This window comes from Mauremys mutica, chromosome 22 (genome assembly GCF_020497125.1).
Source record: "Mauremys mutica isolate MM-2020 ecotype Southern chromosome 22, ASM2049712v1, whole genome shotgun sequence".
In the NCBI taxonomy this organism is placed as follows: domain Eukaryota; kingdom Metazoa; phylum Chordata; order Testudines; family Geoemydidae; genus Mauremys; species Mauremys mutica.
Window position 1 is genome coordinate 19101645 of NC_059093.1, and position 19505 is coordinate 19121149.

General features: G+C 46.4%; 1 protein-coding gene across 8 annotated transcripts in view; it reads right to left on the reverse strand.

Moving 5' to 3' along the window:
- Positions 1-19505, reverse strand: part of FEZ1 (fasciculation and elongation protein zeta 1) — a 162836-nt gene that overhangs the window by 65540 nt on the left and 77791 nt on the right. For 6 of the 8 annotated variants that reach the window (XM_044996816.1, XM_044996820.1, XM_044996813.1 and 3 more), the window contains one exon: positions 12545-12631. The exons of the other annotated variants lie outside the window; for them this stretch is intronic. In XM_044996816.1, coding sequence (XP_044852751.1) covers positions 12545-12631 — 87 coding nt within the window. The remainder of the gene's footprint in view (positions 1-12544; positions 12632-19505) is intronic. 8 annotated transcript variants of the gene reach the window in all.

A 19505-nucleotide genomic window follows, 5' to 3' on the forward strand; every position in this document is an offset into this window, starting at 1 on the left:
TGGAATCTGTGAGTACAATCTTTTCCCACTCACCTCCATCAAGAATGCTGCAGCAAAAATCATTTTCCTAGCCTGTTGCTTTGACAATGTTAACCCTATCTTTGAATCCCTCCACTGGCTCCCCCTTCTGTCTCCTTTGCATCAAACATGAGCAGCTTCTTTTCACTTTCAAGGCCCTTTCTGGCCCATCCTCACCCACGTATCATCTCATTAACTATCAAGCTGCCAATGCTCCCCTTTGATCAGCCCACAGTGCAACCTCCAGCCTCCATTGCTCACTTGTTACCTTGTAAAACAAATACTTCTGTGCTTCCCCCCTACCGCCCCATGTGCCTGGGAGGCACTCCCCATAAATACCCCCAGTTACCTCATTTTCCTCCCTCAAAACCCTCCTCAAAACTCATAAGAACATAAGAACGGCCATACTGGGTCAGACCAAAGGTCCATCTAGCCCAGTATCTGTCTACCGACAGTGGCCAATGTCAGGTGCCCCAGAGGGAGTGAACCTAACAGGCAATGATCAAGTGATCTCTCTCCTGCCATCCATCTCCATCCTCTGACGAACAGAGGCTAGGGACACCATTCTTACCCATCCTGGCTAATAGCCATTTATGGACTTAGCCACCATGAATGTATCCAGTTCCCTTTTAAACATTGTTATAGTCCTAGGCTTCACAACCTCCTCAGGTAAGGAGTTCCACAAGTTGACTGTGCGCTGCATGAAGAAGAACTTCCTTTTATTTGTTTTAAACCTGCTGCCTATTAATTTCATTTGGTGACCCCTAGTTCTTGTATTATGGGAATAAGTAAAAAACTTTTTCTTATCCACTTTCTCAACATCACTCATGATTTTATATACCTCTATCATGTCCCCCCTTAGTCTTCTAACTCTCCTTTGCCATGATGCCAACAAAAACTCGACAACAGTTAGGCTGCAGGTGTGCTGAGATCACTGCCCATCATGCTGACTAATGCTGTTCCCTTGTACCCCCTCATTAGTCTGTATCCATCTGTTGTCTCTTGTCTTATACTCAGATTGTAAGCCCTTATTTAAGTGGAACTGTTACTGGGAAAGAAAGAGAATGAATGGGACTGACCCTATAGTCCAGTGGTTAGGGCCTACACCTGCAAGGTGGGAGCCCCCAGGTCCTGTCCTCCTGCTCTAGTCACTCCTTCATTATTTATCCACTATGGAACAGCTTCGACAAGAGAGACTGAGGGAGCCCCATATCAGAATATCCCATAGCTCAGTGGTTAGAGCACTCTTCTGAAGATGGATAACCCTTGTTCAAATGACTTCTTCTTCTCCAAGAGAGGGGGGAATTGAACTTGGGTCTCTCACATCCCATGTGAGTGCTCTAGCAAGTGGGTTAAAAGTTATAAAGTGGGAAACACCACCTGCTCTGGCTGGATTTGGAATGTGTCCTGATCTGGTAGGCACACCTCTGAGCATACCTACTGGATCGGGCTTCCCAGACTTAGGCATCCCATAGCCTCTTCCCTCTGGTTGGTGAATTGCTCTGAGGCTTAGGTGGGAGACAGGCATCTAGACATCTAGAGGGAAGCAGTATGCATGCCCAGAGGCAGAAATATAGGCACTTAGGGTACTCTTGTTCTGAAAAACTAGGCACCAAATGAGTTAGGTGCCTATAGGGTTCAGCAGAAGTTCTGTGGATTACAGAGAAGCCAACACTGGGTCTTAGGCACCTAAGTCTGGGGTTTAGGTACCTAAGTACTATTGTGGATTCCACCTTGATTCTTATAACATTTTTTGTGCATAACTGGAGCTCAGACTGTCACTTGAATGCCTCCCAAACTGAAATCTTCTGCTCAGGATTTATCTCGGCTAGTGCATGACATCCATTACTCCTTTGGGGAAGCAATATTTCAAAATGTATCAATGGGTAAGTCTGGAACTCCAACTTGTCTTTAGCTAAACTGATGCTCCAAAACCAGCAAAATGCTCATGAGCAACAAGACTAAGGCTGTATTGCAGGCCAGAGGTTTTGTAGGCCCCTGGTTGTCACAGTAACAGCATAGCTCAAGGTCATATGCTTTGGCCACTGAACCTGACCTACACCCATGCACTGTGAATCTGAGCCCAACCCATCAGCCAGGGCCGCCCAGAGGGGGGGGGGCAAGTGGGGCAATTTGCCCCGGGCTCCGCAGGGGCCCCCAAGAGAACAGCTGAGGCTCCCGCCTCCGCTCCTCTCCTGGAGCCTTAGCGCGTCAAGTGGCGCCGCAGCATGTCTCCGGCGGGGCCTCTGAGCTCCGCCCCACTCAGAGCCGCGTGGTGAGGGGGCGGGGCTGCCAGCTCCAGCGGGGCCTGAGCTCAGCTCCCTCCGCTCGGCGTGGAGCTCGCAGCCCCGCCCCCTCACCACGCGGCTCGGAGCGGGACGGAGCTCAGGCCCCGCCGGAGACACTCTGCAGCTGTTCAGTGATGCGCTGAGGCTCCGGGTGAGGGGGGAGCCGGGGGTAAGAGGCTGGGGCCAGGGGGCTTGGCTAAGGGGCAGGGAGTCCTGGGGACAGTCAGGGCACAGGGAGGGGGCAGAGGTTGGGGGAGTGGTTAGGGGGCAGGGAATGGGGGGGTTGGATTGTGGGCATTCTGGGGGGGGTCTGTCAGGACTCAGCAGGGGTGGTGGATAGGGGTTGGGGCAGACAGGGAGCAGGGGTGGGGTCCCATGGTGGTGGTGGGGGTCTCTGGGGGACGGTGAGGGGGCAAGGAGCAGGATGGGTCGGGGATTCTGAGGGGGGGGCAAGACGTTGGTGGGGGTTGGATAGGGGGCAGGGCCAGGCTGTTTGGGAGGCACGGCCTTCCCTATCCTAAAGCTCATTCAGCAGTTTGAGGCTTGCAGAAGAGCCAAGCTGTTAGCTTTTCCATTAGGGCACCGTCCCTTTCACTTCTCAAATGCCAAGTTATAGTCTATATTTAATTTCAGTGCCATAGGGAGATTCATGTCAGGGGAGGGTAGCTTCATTTAAAATTAGCCACTGGGGGGAGGGATCACATGAGAAGAGCAATATCCTTCCCAACTCTACAAAGGGAGACACTCCCCCCCCTACATTCCCTGAGGCTCCAGAGGGGTTAATTCAGTGGTTCTCAAACTTTTGTCCTGGTGACCCTTTTCACATAGTAAACCTCTGAGTGCGACACCCTCCTTATAAATTGAAAACACTTTTTTATATATTTAACACTATTATAAATGCTGGAGGCAAAGCAGGGTTTGAGGTGGAGGCTGACAGCTCACAACCCCCAGTAATAACCTTGTGACCCCCTGAGAGGTCCTGACCCCCAGTTTGAGAACCCCTGGGTTAATTTAATTTTAGCACCCTGTGTCCATTCACATTCATGTGCTATTTTGAGCATTTCAGTTTTGACAACATAGGCTCATCCCAGATTCTGGAACAAGCTCAAATGCTCAGTTCGTGGAGTATGTACATAAGCTATACTAAAGACAAACCCACAATAACCGTCTCCAGTTTGTGAGGGACCACATGAAGCCAGTCTCTAGGAAACAGGTAAATGCATGGAGATTAAGTCCATTAATGGCTATTAGCCAGGATGGGTAAGGAACGGTGTCCCTAGCCTCTTTTTCTCAGAGAGTGGAGATGGATGGCAGAAGAGAGATCACTTGATCAATACCTGTTAGGTTCACTCCCTCTGGGGCACTTGGCATTGGCCATTGTCAGTAGACAGGATACTGGGCTGGATGGACCTTTGGTTTGACCCAGTATGGCTGTTCTTATGTTCTAACCTAAATGAACCCAAAGTTATGGAGACAGATATGAGTCAAGGAAGCCAGCAGAGTATCAGAAACCTGGAAAAATCTCTGCCTGGATGGGCTCAGGTGTTTGGTTACAAGCTGAGGTGGTTCAAAAGTTTTGGATTTTTTTTAAGCAGAATTTTTTTATTGTTTCTTTAAACAATCAAACACAGCAAGCAGCAAATATTTGGTCACACACTTCTGAAACCTCAAACCATATTCAGGTTTTGGCAGATTAATTTCAGCTTTTCAATTAAAAAAACAACAAATTTTGAAGGAAAGCAGACATTGTCCGTGATTTTTTTCTGCTTTTTAAAAACCCCTAGTTTTCGATCCAGAAAAATTTTTGATGGAAAATATTTGTCCAACCCTTTTAATGAGCTTTAGTGCCTTTTAGCACTAGCTGATGCTGAGAACCAGTGATACCTTGTAAAGAAGTTTTCTCAAAACTGGGTTTGTGCCGAAATGCGGAAGGTTTATTTTTCCCAGGGCTGCTCGTGGGGGGGAGCGAGTGGGGCAATTTGCCATGGGCCCCGCAAGGGCCCCCAGGAGAATATAATATTGCAATTATTTTATAGAAGGGGCCCCCAAAATTTCTTTGCCCCAGGCCCCCTGAATTCTCTGGGCGGCCCTGCCATCAGCTTTGAGAAAATGTGTGTTGTGCAAGTCCTTGTTCTTTGTCTATATTCTGCCAGGGCATCTTTTGGAAATGTTGCCCTGAGACCAACATTTTTTATTTAAAAGTAGTATTTTGAAGTGCTCTAAAATCCACATGGCAGATTCAGATTCTACGTTAGAAGTATTGTCAAGGAAACTAGCACTAATTAAACAGATGTAAGAAGAAAGACTCTAATAAGCAGTTAGGGTAATGTCATCATGAGTTTTATACACTTCTTTACTGAACAATGGGACCGAGTGTGATCAAGGGAAAGAAAGTCTCTGGTCATTTAGTGAAAAGACTCTTGATACACAGCACTCTGTAACATGAGCTGCTCACAACATTTTAAGATTCTTATTACTTTTTTGGTGCAAAGCTAGGAAATATAGGGGGGTCAGAACAGTGGGGCAGAATATGTGTGTTGGGGGTGGAGCAGAAAAGGGTATGTGTGGGATGGGGGTTCTGACCCTTTGCCCCTTAGAACTGTGCTCTGGTACACATACTGAGGGGCCAGTACATCCCTAGACAACAACTTTTACTAGCGTAAGGAATCATCCAAACACTGTTTTAGAAAATCCAGTCTGATGGCTAGAGATTTGATGATGAACTGAGATTCCAAAAATGTAGTTTTTCTATGAACTCTTGACAAAAAAGAGACTGTCATCAAAGGGACCTTTTCTCTCTGGGAGCTCAGAAGCACTGACAGAGCAGAATCACAATGGGCAAAAGTTGAGCACCTTCCCCTCCAGTGACATACTTGGAAGGGAAGGGAAGTGGTGCCATCTGTGCCCTGTCATATTCCTCCCTCCCTCCCTATAATACTCCCCATCCCTCAACAATTCTTCATCATGGCCAAGGGCGGGGGATCAGGGGATCATTGTTCCATAATCATGAGAAGAAATGCAGAACTGCCCACCCTCTCCATGCTGTCTCTGCCAATGGGGAAGGGACACCTGGCTCACTGCACAGTTGCTGCTTCACCCCCACAGTGCAACATTAATTGTGCCTGTAGTGAGGTGGCCTGGCTCCCAGCTGCCCCAGAGAGGGACGAGCCCCTCCGGATGCCAAAGTGGGCGGAGCCACTAGAGCCTGCGCCTGCCCCTTAGAGGTCCAGGCGCCGGACCGGAAGTATAAAAGCCCAACCCCAGGGCTCAGAAGCTGCCTGGCCGCCGGAGAGGCTGGACGCTGGTGCCCTAGCTCCCGCTGGGGAGACTCCTGCGGCCTGTGACCGGCCCGAGGACTGGCCATACCAGTCAAGGCCAGATACCGACCAGGCCCCAGAGAAACCAGTAAGCCTACCGGTGAGAAGGGACCCAGAGGAGCTGCCCAGCTTACCGCTCGCGGAGTACCCCGAGGAGCCCATGGTGCTCGATGCCGTAGAGGACGCCAACCAGATGCAGGTACTGCTAGAGGGGGAGGTCAGAAGTAGCCCGGGGGCAGCCGACTCTAGTCTGGCTGGGGCACACCCAGAGCTGATATCAGTGTGTTGCAGCCAGGATCCCCACTGACACAGCAGCAGGTCGCCTGCCGCTGTCAGGGCCCCGGGCTGGGACGCAGTGGAGTGGGCGGGCCTGCGTCCCTCCTGCCACCCAGCTCGCAGGTGGCAGCCTCCCCCTCTCCCCGGCCGCTCAGAGCCAGGAGCCTGGGCTTTGCTCTTGAACTGTTTGTTTGCTGCCCGCCCTGACTGAGGGCCTGGGCGTATTACTGAACTCTGTGCTCAGTCCCTGCCTGAGGGCCTGAGCCCTTGACTGTTTCCTGCCCCACCAGGCTAACTCCCCAACTCACTGGACTTGTGTAGTGAGGCGGCCTGGCTCCCAGCTGCCCCAGAGAGGGGTGACCCCAACAACACACGCCTACAGTGCCCTTTTAGGTATGTTCCAACATACCAATAGCACATGTACAAGCACTCTACCCTTACAGATGCTACATAACACTCTAGGAACACAGCACACAGGACTAATTCTAACACCTTCTCTTTGTGAAGGCAAAACTCTGGTTTAAGACATTCAAGTGTGGTGCAAAGGATCTACCTACACCTGGCCTATACCGAGACACTGAGCGTACTCCACACAAACTACTACAGAATTGCAAAATGTTACAGCCACTCTTTTCCTGAGGATTCCTTCTGAGACATTGTCTTTACTTACCCCTCACTAAGCTCCAGAGACCAATGTCATGTATACCACCAGACTACTGATAAGCCCCATGATAAGAAAACACCTGTTCACCACTATTGACACAATTTACAGAACTGGAAGGGCATGAGACATCACTGGGTAACCTTAACTCCGAGCAACCTTAATTAAGTTTTTGGGCAGCTACTACCAGACTAGAAGAATCTCTGGCCTGACCCAGAATGACACTTTCTATGTTCCCAAGTATCAGTCAAGGAATCACTTGTTAACAGAATACAGAACATATACACTATCCTATGCAATTAACAAATGAAACATTTCTATCTAGTCATTTACAACTATCATTTTTTAAAGACGCCTATCGCCTTGCTATTTATCACTGGCAAAGGAGCTGTGATCTTCTGTCTTATATAGAGAAAGCAGTTTACATTTTAATTAAAAAAGAAAAAGGTTGATGTAATAATGGAGAATGAAAATATTAAGACAATCACCAAAAAAAAACAATTAAACAGGCTATTTCTCCAAACTACTTGAATCCAATCAAGATTACCCTGCAAATATTATTGGAGAAAAAGAGGGGAATATTTATTTATGTTATGTACTTTCTTTTCCCACTCTCAGATGTGGTGATTATTGTTAGACTCTCAGCACCTGGATGGGAAAGCCATTTCACAAAGAAGGAATCATTTGCCTTTCTTCACCTGGACGTTATGAGTCTCCTTCTGGTTGCCATTTAATTCACTGAACCATATTTTCTCTTGTATTCTACCACCTTTGCATCATTCTGGCTGTGCAAAGGGGCCAAAAACTTCCCACATCTCCCCAGAGACTGGGTTCAGTAAGTTATTTTAGTGACACTGAAGAGCTGATGGGGTACCTGTACTCAGATCAGGACGTATTGATAGTAATACATTTCTTTCCAGTAATGCTTAATTTTATAATGCACTACACCATTTGATTTTGAGATGGACTGTCCCTACAACTCCACTGTAGAATGTGTCTAGGGGGATCAGGAAATCTGGGAGGGTAGGATTTAGGAAAAAACCTGCATCCACAAAACCTGTTTTCCAACCTTTCACCCAGTGATGAACCCATTTAGTTGCAGATTCTTTTCTCTTAAGAAGCTGTGACCAATCCTCAGCACTGACTGTTAAGTGTGTGTGTGTGAAAGAGAGAGAGAGAGAGAGACTCCCATACAATTTGCATGTGAAATTGGCAGTGTAAAGCCTGGGGTGTGATAGGCAGAAAGTAACATGGCAACTACAATCAAAGGGTTTGCGATTAGAGCTGGGTAAATAATGGATTTTTTAAAAGCAACAAAGAATCCTGTGGCACCTTATAGACTAACAGACGTTTTGCAGCATGAGCTTTCGTGGGTGAATACCCACTTCTTCAGATGCAAGAAGTGGGTATTCACCCACGAAAGCTCATGCTGCAAAACGTCTGTTAGTCTATAAGGTGCCACAGGATTCTTTGTTGCTTTTACAGATCCAGACTAACACGGCTACCCCTCTGATAATGGATTTTTTGGTTCCCGGGTAATTTTGAAAAATCAAAAAAAGTTTTGTTTCAGGTTCAATCAAGAACAATATATCTCAAAATGTTTCAGAATCAAAAAGTGAAAAGATTGAGTCAAAATGAAACATTTGTTTCAGGAAAGGAAATGAGGACGAGAGTCACGAGACTGTAGAGGAGGAGCTGGTAGCAGTATTGCCTTTGTTATAAGCTTTAGCCCAGAGGTTAGGGATGTGGGTGAGGCAGCCTCAATTGCCCTCTATCTAATGACTGTGGATGATGATGAATATGAAAATGACTCTGCAGCCTGGTACTTAGGCAACTGACGTGGGAGACTCTCCACTAACTATTTAATTATATATAAGCAGCGGCAAGTCTACCCTCCGGCTACTACGGGGAGGCATGGCCAGGCGGCTCTGCAAATTGTCCCGTCTGCAGGCACTGCCCCTGCAGCTCCTATTGGCTGCTGTGGCCAGCCAATGGGAGCTGCAGATGCAGTGCTTGGGGCAGGGACAGCGTGCAGAGCCCCCTGGCTGTCCCTACGCGTAAGAGCTGGAGCGGGGACATGCTGCTTCTTCTGGGAGCTGCGCGGAGCCATGGCACACATGGAGCGGGGCAAACCCCAGACCCCACTCCCTGGCAGGAGCTCGAGGACCGGATTAAAACATCTGAAGGGCTGGATGTGGCCTCCTGGCTGTAGTTTGCCCACCCTGGCTTAGCTAGTCATTCCCCAGCCTGTAGCAGTGCATGGAATTCTTCCATCCTAAGTGCAGGACTCTGCACTTGTCCTTGTTGAACCTCATCAGATCTCTTTTGGCCTAACCCTCCAATTTATCTAGGTCACTCTGGATCCTATCCTTACTCTCCAGCGTATCTACCTCTCCCCCCAGCTTAGTGTCATCTGCGAACTTGCTGAGGGTGCAATCCATCCCATCATCCAGATAATTAATGATTATGGTGAACAAATCCGGCCCCAGGACCGATCCCTGGGGCACTCCACTTGATACCAGCTACCAACTAGATATGGAGCCGTTGATCACTACCCTTTTAGCCTGACAATCTAGCCATCTTTCTATCCACCTTATAGTGCATTCATCCAATCCATACTTCTTTAACTTGTTGGCAAGAATACTGTGGGAGGCAGTATCAAAAGCTTTGCTAAAGTCAAGTATATCACGTCCACTGCTTTCCTCACATCCACAGAGCCAGTTATCTCATCATAGAAGGCAATCAGGTTGGTCAGGCATGACTTGCCCTTGGTGACGCCAAGTTGACTGTTCCTGATCACTTTCCTCTCCTCCAAGTGCTTCAAAATGGATTTCTTGAGGACCTGCTCCATGATTTTTCCAGGGACTGAGGTGAGGCTGACTGGTCTGTAGTTCCCCGGATTCTCCGTCTTCCCTTTTTTAAAGGTGGGCACTATATTTGGCTTTTTCCAATCATCTGGAACCTCCCCTTATTGCCATGAGTTTTCAAAGATAATGGCCAATGGCTCTGTAATCACATCAGCCAACTCCCTCAGCATCCTTGGATGCATTGCATCTGGCCCAATGGACTTGTGCATGTCCAGCTTTTCTAAATAGTCCTTAACCTGTTCTTTCACCACTGAGGGCTGCTCACCTCCTCCCCATACTGTGTTGCGCAGTGCAGCAGTCTGGGAGCTGACCTTGTCTGTGAAGACCGAAGCAATGCAAACATTGAGTACTTCAGCTTTTTCCCCGTATTCTGTCACTAGGTTGCCTCCCCCATTCAGCAAGGGTCCCACACTTTCCCTGACCTTCTTCTGTTGCTAACATACCTGTAGAAACCCTTCTTGTTACCCTTCACATCCCTTGCTAGCTGCAACTCCAATTGTGCCTTGGCCTTCCTGATTACACCCCTGCATACTCGAGCACTATTTTTATACTCCTCCCATGTCATCTGTTTGAGTTTCCACTTCTTTTAAGCTTCTTTTTGTGTTTAAGCTCACCAAAGACTTCTCTGTTAAGCCAAGATGGTTGCCTGCTATATTTGCTATTCTTTCTGCTCATTGGGATGGTTTGTTCCTGCGCCTTCAATAAGTCTTCTTTAAAATACAGCCAGCTCTCCTGGACTCCTTTCCCCCTCATATTAGCCTCCCAGGGAATCAGAGAGTCAAAGTTTGCTTTTCTGAAGTCCAGGGTCCGTATTCTGCTGCTCTCTTTTCTTCCTTTTGTCAGGATTCTGAACTCAACCATCTCATGGTCACTGCTGCCCTGGTTGCCACCCACTGCTACTTTCCCTACCAATTCTTCCCTGTTTGTGAGCAGCAGGTCAAGAGGAGTACAGTCTCTAGTTGGTTCCTCCAGCAACCAGGAAGTTGTCCCCAGCACTCAACTTAAATAAATGTTTGGGGTCAAAATGATCCATTTCCTTTTGACATTACTGAGACATTTCAAGTTTTTCAATTTGGTTGAAACAATTTTTCGAATTTGACATAAATTTGCAGATAGTTTCAGTTAATCCCAAACCGTGTTCTTCACAGTGCATAACCTATTTGTCCAAAAAATTTCACCCAGCTCTAGTCACGACACTGGACCAGGTCTATCTTATGTCCATAAGAACATAAGACTCAGCAGATTTTATCAGAGCAAGGGGTCAATCCAATCCAATATCCTGTCTCTGATGGTGTGACTCATACCAGATGTCTCAAAGGAAGGGTGAAGAAACCCCACAGTTAACAATTTTAGAATAACTTGTCCCTTGGGAAGTTTAATTTAATGCCCCCTTATTCTGCATTATGCATCTTCTTTATCATTCCTTCTTTGTGTACCTTTATCATGTCCCTTGTTATTCTTGTCACTGATTCACTAAATACAAACCATCTGCTTGACAAGTTTCAGAGTGGTAGCCGTGTAAGTGGGTTCTAGCCCACAAAAGCTTACGCCCAAATAAATTTGTTAGTCTCTATGGTGCCACAAGGACTCCTTGTTGTATCTGCTTGACAGTTACCCCAGCAAACAGGTTGTTTGCAAAGAACTGAAAATGGTCTTTTTCCCACTGGGAAATCAACTTCAAAGGGGGAAGGAAGGGCACAGTCTGGATATTTGTGTAATGCAAGGCTTTTTCAACATATGACACCTGGTTGAGGGCAGGGGATGAAGCACTTCAACTAATATATAAAATAAAAATGCTGCTATAGAGACAGCAGTGTAATGCCTCTGCTGGCATTACAAGACACAAAGCTTGCCTCTCTAAACAAACCTATAGCAAATGAGTAGACAGGCAGAAGAATAATAGAATATCAGGGTTGGAAGGGACCTCAGGAGGTCATCTAGTCCAACCCCCTGCTCAAAGCAGGACCAATCCCCAGACAGATTTTTGCCCCTGATCCCTACATGGCCCCCTCAAGGATTGAACTCACAATCCTGGGTTTAGCAGGCCAATGCTCAAACCACTGAGCTATTGAAACCAAAACTTCCGCAAAACCAAATTTCTACAGTTCAGTCAATTTTAGCTGAGTGTGAACAAGGTAGAAGGGTCTGTCTATTCCAATGTCCCCCCACACTCCTTTATGTGCATGCATAACTTGTGGCACCAGGAATTACACCGAGATATTGACGAGGGACTGGGCCTATCCTTGTGTAATGGGACTGTTATTCAATTACATGGTAGCATTTACAGTGGGAACTTTTGCCCTTCCCTGATGTGAAGGAGAGCACAAGTACAGTCAAGAGACAGTCACCCTACCCTCATCCCTTTACCAAGACTACTGTACTTTCTGATCTTCTGAATACAATAATTGCAGAAAAGGCCATTTTGATTACTGTGTGAGCAGCAGCATCATGATCCAGCTATTGTTGCTTTATAATGTATCATTAATATAAATTCACGAGTGCAACAAAGAGACACTCTACTTGGGTTAAGCTTTGCCATATTGTTGACAGACTCAACTTCATTGCCATCTATGCAGGTAAAAATGTAGCTGTACACTGTATTAAGGGCTCCATCCTGGAGACCCTACTCAGGCAAAACTTCTAGTTAAGTCCTATTTGAAGTTAATGGGAGCTTTGCTCAAGTTAGGACTTCGGGTCTAACTTCATAGTAAAGAATAGTGCTGGTTACACTGCCTCTCCCTCCTTTGAACATAAATAGTTCTTGATGTTTATTTACAAATAATTGCATTTTCCTATAAAGTCAAAGGTTAAGTGGTGGTTTATATGAGGACAGTCTCCCCTTTCACTCTGAAGAGAAGGGCCTTAGTGATTCTTAGGTTTCTTAGTATGCTGACTCCTGGGCTTCCCACTATTGCTATGGGCAGTTCTTTGTGGCTAACTTGCTTAGTGAAGGAAGGGGCTGTTGTGCTTAGTATAAGGGAGGATCTGTGTCTCTTACCATAGCAAAGGTGACCTTGATAGGGATGAGATTTGGTGCAAGGAAAATATCTTGTCAGAATTTCCCTCCTTTCAGAGAGAGGAAAGGTCAGGGCAAAAAACTCAGGAAGGTTCATGTACCTGATCTGCTGTGAGTAGAGGCTCCTCATTAATACCAGAGTCATTTTCACTCTTCTCATTGAGCTCTTCCTCCTCCTTCTCGTGGATCTGAAGAAAAAACCCAAACCAAATTCTGATTGGTCAGCAGCAGGTATAATCCCACTTGGGTCTTCAGTCTAGCATTGATTTTACTGCATGAATTACTGCTCTCCCTCTAGATATCTGAGAAACATCTGAAAATGAGGTTCACTGCTTCTTCAAAATCCAAGCATACTCCACCACTGAGATACAATAGAAGGCCATTATGCAGCATGCTTTGATATGTCAGACCATCTCTTACCTAGGAATGTGGGAGAAGAATGTTGTAGAAGAGGGAATAACAGAACAAGCCAACAGAAAAAATCTAAGGTGTGTCTGTGAATCAGGGGCGCCCTCCCGGCAACCGGCAGAGTGCCCCCCGTAGCTTGCCACCCCAAGCACATGCTTGGCGTGCTGGTGCCTGGAGCTGCCCCTGTGTGTAATCCACAATCAGCTTTAGTGCTGGTGATGTTCTAGATCTGTTAGATTCCTATTAGATTCTTCTCACATATTGAGTTTTAAAATCATTCTACCACTTTGTCATTTCAAACACCCTTACCAACATTTTCTAAGAAATTGATCTCAAAGACCACAAAATGTCCCTATCTGGTAAATGGCAAAACTTATTGATCACTTATTGATTGCATGTTTAGGCACAGAAAGGATTTTTGCTACCTGATTTATAAGCTCAGTCCTGCAAGCTGCTGAGCATTCTGGCCCTAATCCAGCAAAGCACTTAAGCACATGCTCAGTTTTGAGCACACAAGTAGCCCTACTGAAGTCCTTCTATCCTGAAACAAGCCTTTTTCAGCCTGTAGCAGATTGGACCCTGCTTGCCAGAAGAGGATGGAATTAGGGCCAGAGATCCTTCTTGATACATTGATAGAAAGGAAACAGTCACCACTATTCTCTTCATGCTAAAAGAAAGTGTATTAATTTTACTAAAATTAATTGTACTATTTTAGTATTGTAGCACTCAGAGGGTACCTCTAAACTGCAAAAAGCCCTGTGGCAGCAAGCCTCAGAGCCCAGGTCAACTGACTCAGGTTCAAGAAGCTTGTGCTACAGGGCTGAAATAGCATTTCCTACTCAGGCAGAGTCCTGGCTCTGAGACCCAGTGATGATACTGCTGGCCAGGTAAATGCAAGAAGTTTCTTACAAAATAATAAAAGTTCTGGAAGTCCTGGATCTCTCAATGCATCCAGTCCAAATACATTTGTAAGTAAATGCTTTAATTGGAGACATTTCCATGCTCCAGAGCAGGGCAAGCCAAACTGTTGCTGAAGATCCACAAATGGTTTAAATATATCATTCTCAATTACGTGCAACACACTGATAATTCCTCTCACTATCCAATCCCTCCACATCAAGGTTTTATCACCAATTTTAAGGATGGGATTGCTCATAGGATCATTCACCTCTACAAGGAAGCAGAGCTTTCTAGCCAGGTTTGACCTAGCTTGCTCGCAGCCATGATTATGATAGCTCTGGAGCCAAAAAATCTATAATAATTCAGTTCTACAGTGCCTGAAAGGGAGAGTGAGTATACCAATTCTTGTTCAATCTGACCCCAAGGTGGAGGTCTAACAGTCATAAATATGGATGGCAGGTGGAGCCCCCCTTAGAGGAAGCTAGTCCCCAGCTCAACCCCTTCTGCCCACCCCACCCCCACAGCCAGAGCCCTGAAACCCCCTGCTGCTCTGCCGTGGCCACAAGTCTTCCCCCCGCCCCAGCCAGAGGCCAATCTTGACAAAGCCCTGGCTGGGATGACTTAGTTGGGGATTGGTCCTGCTTTGAGCAGGGGGTTGGACTAGATGACCTCCTGAGGTCCTTTCCAACCCTGATATTCTATGATTCCAGATGATGTTGTGTTATCTGGGGGAGGGAACTGCAGTTATTAGAAAGAGAAAGGTATTAGTAGTGGGTGATAGCTGGATTTGCAATGACCGGGAGAACCACATGGTGACTTGCCTGCTTGGTGTGAAGGTTGCGGATCTACATGTGGAGACATCTAGATAGATTTATGTGTAGTCTTGGGGAGGAGCCAGTGGTCACGGTACATGTAGGTACCAATGACATAGGGAAGGATAGGAGAGAGGTCCTGGAGGCCAAATATAGACTGTTAGGCAAGAGATTGAAGTCCAGGACTTCCATGGTGGCATTCTCTGGTAGCATCCATGTGCAGGGCCAGTTAGACAGGCAGAACTGCAGGGTCTCAATGCACGGATGAGACAATGGTGTAGGCAGGAGGGGTTTAGATTTATTAGGAACTGGGGAAGCTTTTGGGAAAGGGGGAGCCTATACAGGCCCCATCTAAACCAAAATGGAACTAGATTGCTAGCACTTAAAATTAAAAAGGTCATTGAACAGTTTTTAAACTAAGGGCTGGGGAAAGCCGACAGGTGCAGAGGAGCACATGGTTCAGACAGAGACATCCCTTAGGGGAGGATCTATTAATGGAGACTCTCTATGTCTTAGTAAGGAGGAGAGGATGAAAGATAATAAATTATGGATAGGATCTGATGAGAAACAGTCAAATGAAAAAGAATCCCATTCAATTACATCATGTAATGGCAGACAGCTAAAAAGTGAAAAGTTCTTAAAGTGCTTATATACAAATGCTAGAAGTCTAAATAATAAGATGGGTGAACCAGAGTGCCTCGTATTAAATCAGGATATTGATATCATAGGCAACACAGAAACTTAGGCCTGGTCTACACTACGATTTTAGGTCGAATTTAGCAGTGTTACCTCGATTTAACCCTGCACCCAACCATATGAGCCCTTTTTTTCTACTTAAAGGGCTCTTAAAATCAATTTATTTACTCTACCTCTGACGAGGGGATTAGCACTGAAATTGGCCTTGCCGGGTCGAATTTGGGGTAGTGTGGACTGTTTGTGTGATGAATTAATAAAGATTGCATGAATGTGAAGCAACAATTACTTTATTGCCTCTGCCAGCAGTGATTGAAGAGGAGAGGGGACAGTAGTTAGCTTACAGGGAAGTTGAGTGAACCAAGGGGAGGAGGGTTTCATCAAGGAGAAATAAACAGACCTTTCACACCGTAGCCTGGCCAATCATGAAACTGGTTTTCAAAGCTTCTCTGATGCGCACCGCGCCCGCCTGCACTCTTCTAACCTCCCTGGTGTCTGGCTGTGCGTAATCAGCAGCCAGGCGATTTGCCTTAACCTCCCACCCCGCCATAAACATCTTCCCCTTACTCTCACAGGTATTGTGGAGTGCATAGCAAGCAGTAATAACAATGGGAATATTGGTTTTGCTGAGGTCTGTCCGAGTCAGTAAACTGCACCAGCGTACTCTTCTGGTCTGGGAAGAAAGATCCTTCCTGCAGCTTTTGAAACAGACCAGAGTTCCTGAAGATGCGAGCATCGTGTACCTTTCCCGGCGATCCCATGTTGATGTTGATGAAACGTCCCTTGCGATCCACCAGTGCTTGCAGCACCATTGAAAAGTACCCCTTTCGGTTTATGTACTCACTGGCTTGATGCTCCGGAGCCAAGATAGGGATATGGGTTACGTCTGTCGCCCCACCACAGTTAGGGAATCCCACTGCAACAAAGCTATCCACTATGGCCTGCACATTTCCCAGAGTAACTACTCTTGATATCAACAGCTCTTTGATTGCGCTGGCTACTCGGATCACAGCAGCCACCACAGTAGATTTGCCCACTCCAAATTGATGCCCAACTGACCGGTAGCTGTCTGGCGTTTCAAGCTTCCATAGGGCTATCGCTTCTCAACTGTGAGGGCTGCTCTCATCTTGGTATTCTGGCACTTCAGGGCAGGGGAAAGCAAGTCACAAAGTTCCATGAAAGTGCCCTTACGCATGCGAAAGTTTTGCAGCCACTGGAGATCGTCCCAGACCTGCAACACTATGTGGTCCCACCAGTCTGTGCTTGTTTCCCGGGCCCATAATCAGCGTTCCACGGCATGAACCTGCCCCATTAACACCATGATGTGCACATTGCTGGGGCCTGTACTTTGTGAGAAGTCTATGTCCATGTCTATGTCCTCATCACTCTTGTCACCACACCGCCATTGCCTCCTTGCCTGGTTTCGCTTTTGCAGCTTCTGGTTTTGCATATACTGCAGGATAATGCGCATGATGTTTACAGTGCTCATAATTGCCGTGGTGATCTGAGCAGGCTCCATGTTCCCAGTGCTATGGCGTCTGCGCTGAAAAAAGGCACGAAACAATTGTCTGCCGTTACTCTGATGGAGGGAGGGGTGACTGATGACATGGCTTACAGGGAATTAAAATCAACCACCAGGCTTTGCATCAAAGAGAAACACAAACAACTGTCACACAGAATGGCCCCCTCAAGGATTGAACTCAAAACCCTGGGTTTAGCAGGCCGTTGATTTCACGGGGGGAGGTGGGAGCAAATTAATACAAAACAAATCTGGTCTATTTCTTGTTTTGATCCACTCCATCTATCTTATACATCTTAGGCTGGCAGCAGACGGTGCAGTACAACTGCTAGCCATCGTCATCTCCTGGGTGTTTGGCAGAAGATGCTGCAGTACGACTGCTAGCCATCGTCATCTCCTGGGTGCTTGCTAGAAGATGGTGCAGTACGACTGGGGAATGACCTGGCTGAGTCACTCCCATGTCTGCTCAGGCGCCCCTGACCGACCTCACTGAGGTCAGCTAAAAGAGCACCCAGGAGTATGACAATGACGGCTACCAGTCATAATGCACCGTGGCCTCCTCCCAATACCTTCTTTGCCCTCACCACAGGACCTTCCTCCTGATGTCTGATAACGCTTGTACTTCTCAGTCCTCCAGCAGTACGTCTACTCACTCTCAGCTTCTTGTGCGCCACTTGCTCCCAGTTCCTCTAACGCACCTCACTAACTGAAGTGAGGTCCTTTTAAAACCAGGTGCCCTGATTAGCCTGATTCTAGTAGCTTCTTAATTGGCTCCAGGTGTCCTAATTAGCCTGCCTTAATTGGTTCCAGCAACTTCCTGATTGTTCTGGAACAGCCTATTATCTTATTCAGGGAAAAGGGAGCTGCTTAATCTGGGGCTAATATATCTACCTTATATCACTCTCCTGTAGCCATCTGGCCTGACCCTGTCACAGGATATACTACTGACCACTTGACCAAGATGGAGCTAGTGACTGAGAAATGCTCAGGGACATTAGAGAGGCTATAAAATTTAAAAACTCAATAATAATGGGGGATTTCAACTATCCCTATATTGACTGGGTACATGTTACCTCAGGATGGGATGCAGAGATAAAGTTTCTTAATCGGAAAAAGGCAAATATAGTGATCATATTTGAAAAAGGGAAGAAGGAGAATCCGGGGAATTACAGACCAGTCAGCCTCACCTCAGTCCCCAGAAAAATCATGGAGCAGGTCCTCAAGGAATACATTTTGAAGCACTTGGAGGAGAGGAAGGTGATCAGGAACAGTCAACATGGATTCACAAAGGGCAAGTCATGCCTGACCAACCTGATTGCCTTCTATGATGAGATAACTGGTTCTGTGGATATGGGGAAAGTGGTGGATGTGCTATATCTTGACTTTAGCAGAGCTTTTAATACTGTCTCCCACAGTATTCTTGCCAACAAGTTAAAGAAGTATGGATTGGATGAATGGACTATAAGATGGATAGAAAGCTGGCTAGATTGTCAGGCTCAATGGATAGCGATCAATCGCTTGATGTCTGGTTGGCAGCCGGTATCAAGTGAAGTGCCCCAGGGGTCAGTCCTGGGACTTGTTTTGTTCAACATCTTCATTAATGATCTAGATGATAGGACGGTGTGATGGGTTAAATTACAGAACCCCCTTGGGAGCTGCCAAGTGATGTGCCAAGACTACTTTTGCCCCTGCTTTCCCTGCCAGCTCAGGACGCCAGAACCCTGCCTTGCTGAGCCAGACACGCCTGTCTGCTCCAACACAGACCCAGAGTCTGAATTACTTGCCCCACAGCTGCAGACTTAACTGAAAGCAGTTTACAGAAGTGTTCTTGTTTTTAACGCTTAGATGCCCAGCTCCCAATGGGATCTAAACCCAAATAAATCCATTTTACCCTGTAGAAACTCATAAATTGTTCGCCCTCTATAACAGATAGAGAGGTATGCACAGCTCTTTGGCCCCCCCCAGGTATTAATACTTAGTCTGTGTTAATTGATAAGTAAAAAGTAATTTTATTAAATACAAAAAGTAGGATTTAAGTGGTTTCAAGTAGTAACAGACAGAATAAAGTGAATTACCAAGTAAAAGAAAATAAAACACCCAAATCTAAGCCTAATACAGTAATACAATTAAGTACAGATAAAATCTCACCCTGAGAGATGTTTTAATAAGTTTCTTTCACAGACTGGATGCCTTCCTAGTCTGGGCACAGTCCTTTCCCCTGGTACAGCCCTTGTTCCAGCTCAGGTGGCAGCTAGGGGATTCCTCATGATGGCTGCCCCCTTTTGTTCTGTTCCATCCATTTATATATATTTTGCATAGGCAGGAATCCTTTGTCCCTCTCTGGGTTCCCATCCCTTCCTTCTCAATGGAAAGACACCAGGTTAAAGATGGATTGCAGTTCAGGTGACATGATCACATGTCACTGTAAGACTTCATTACCCACTTGCCAGCACACATATATACAGGAAGACTTACAGGTAAAACAGAGCCATCTGCAGTCAATTGTCCTGGTTAATGGGAGTCATCAAGATTCCAAACCATCATTAATGGCCCACACTTTGCATAATTACAATAAGCCCTCAGAGTTATATTTTATATTTCTAGTTTTAGATACAAGAGTGGTACATTTATACAAATAGGATGATTACACTCAGTAGATTATAAGCTTTGTAATGATACCTTACAAGAGACCTTTTGCATGAAGCATATTCCAGTTACATTAGCATATTT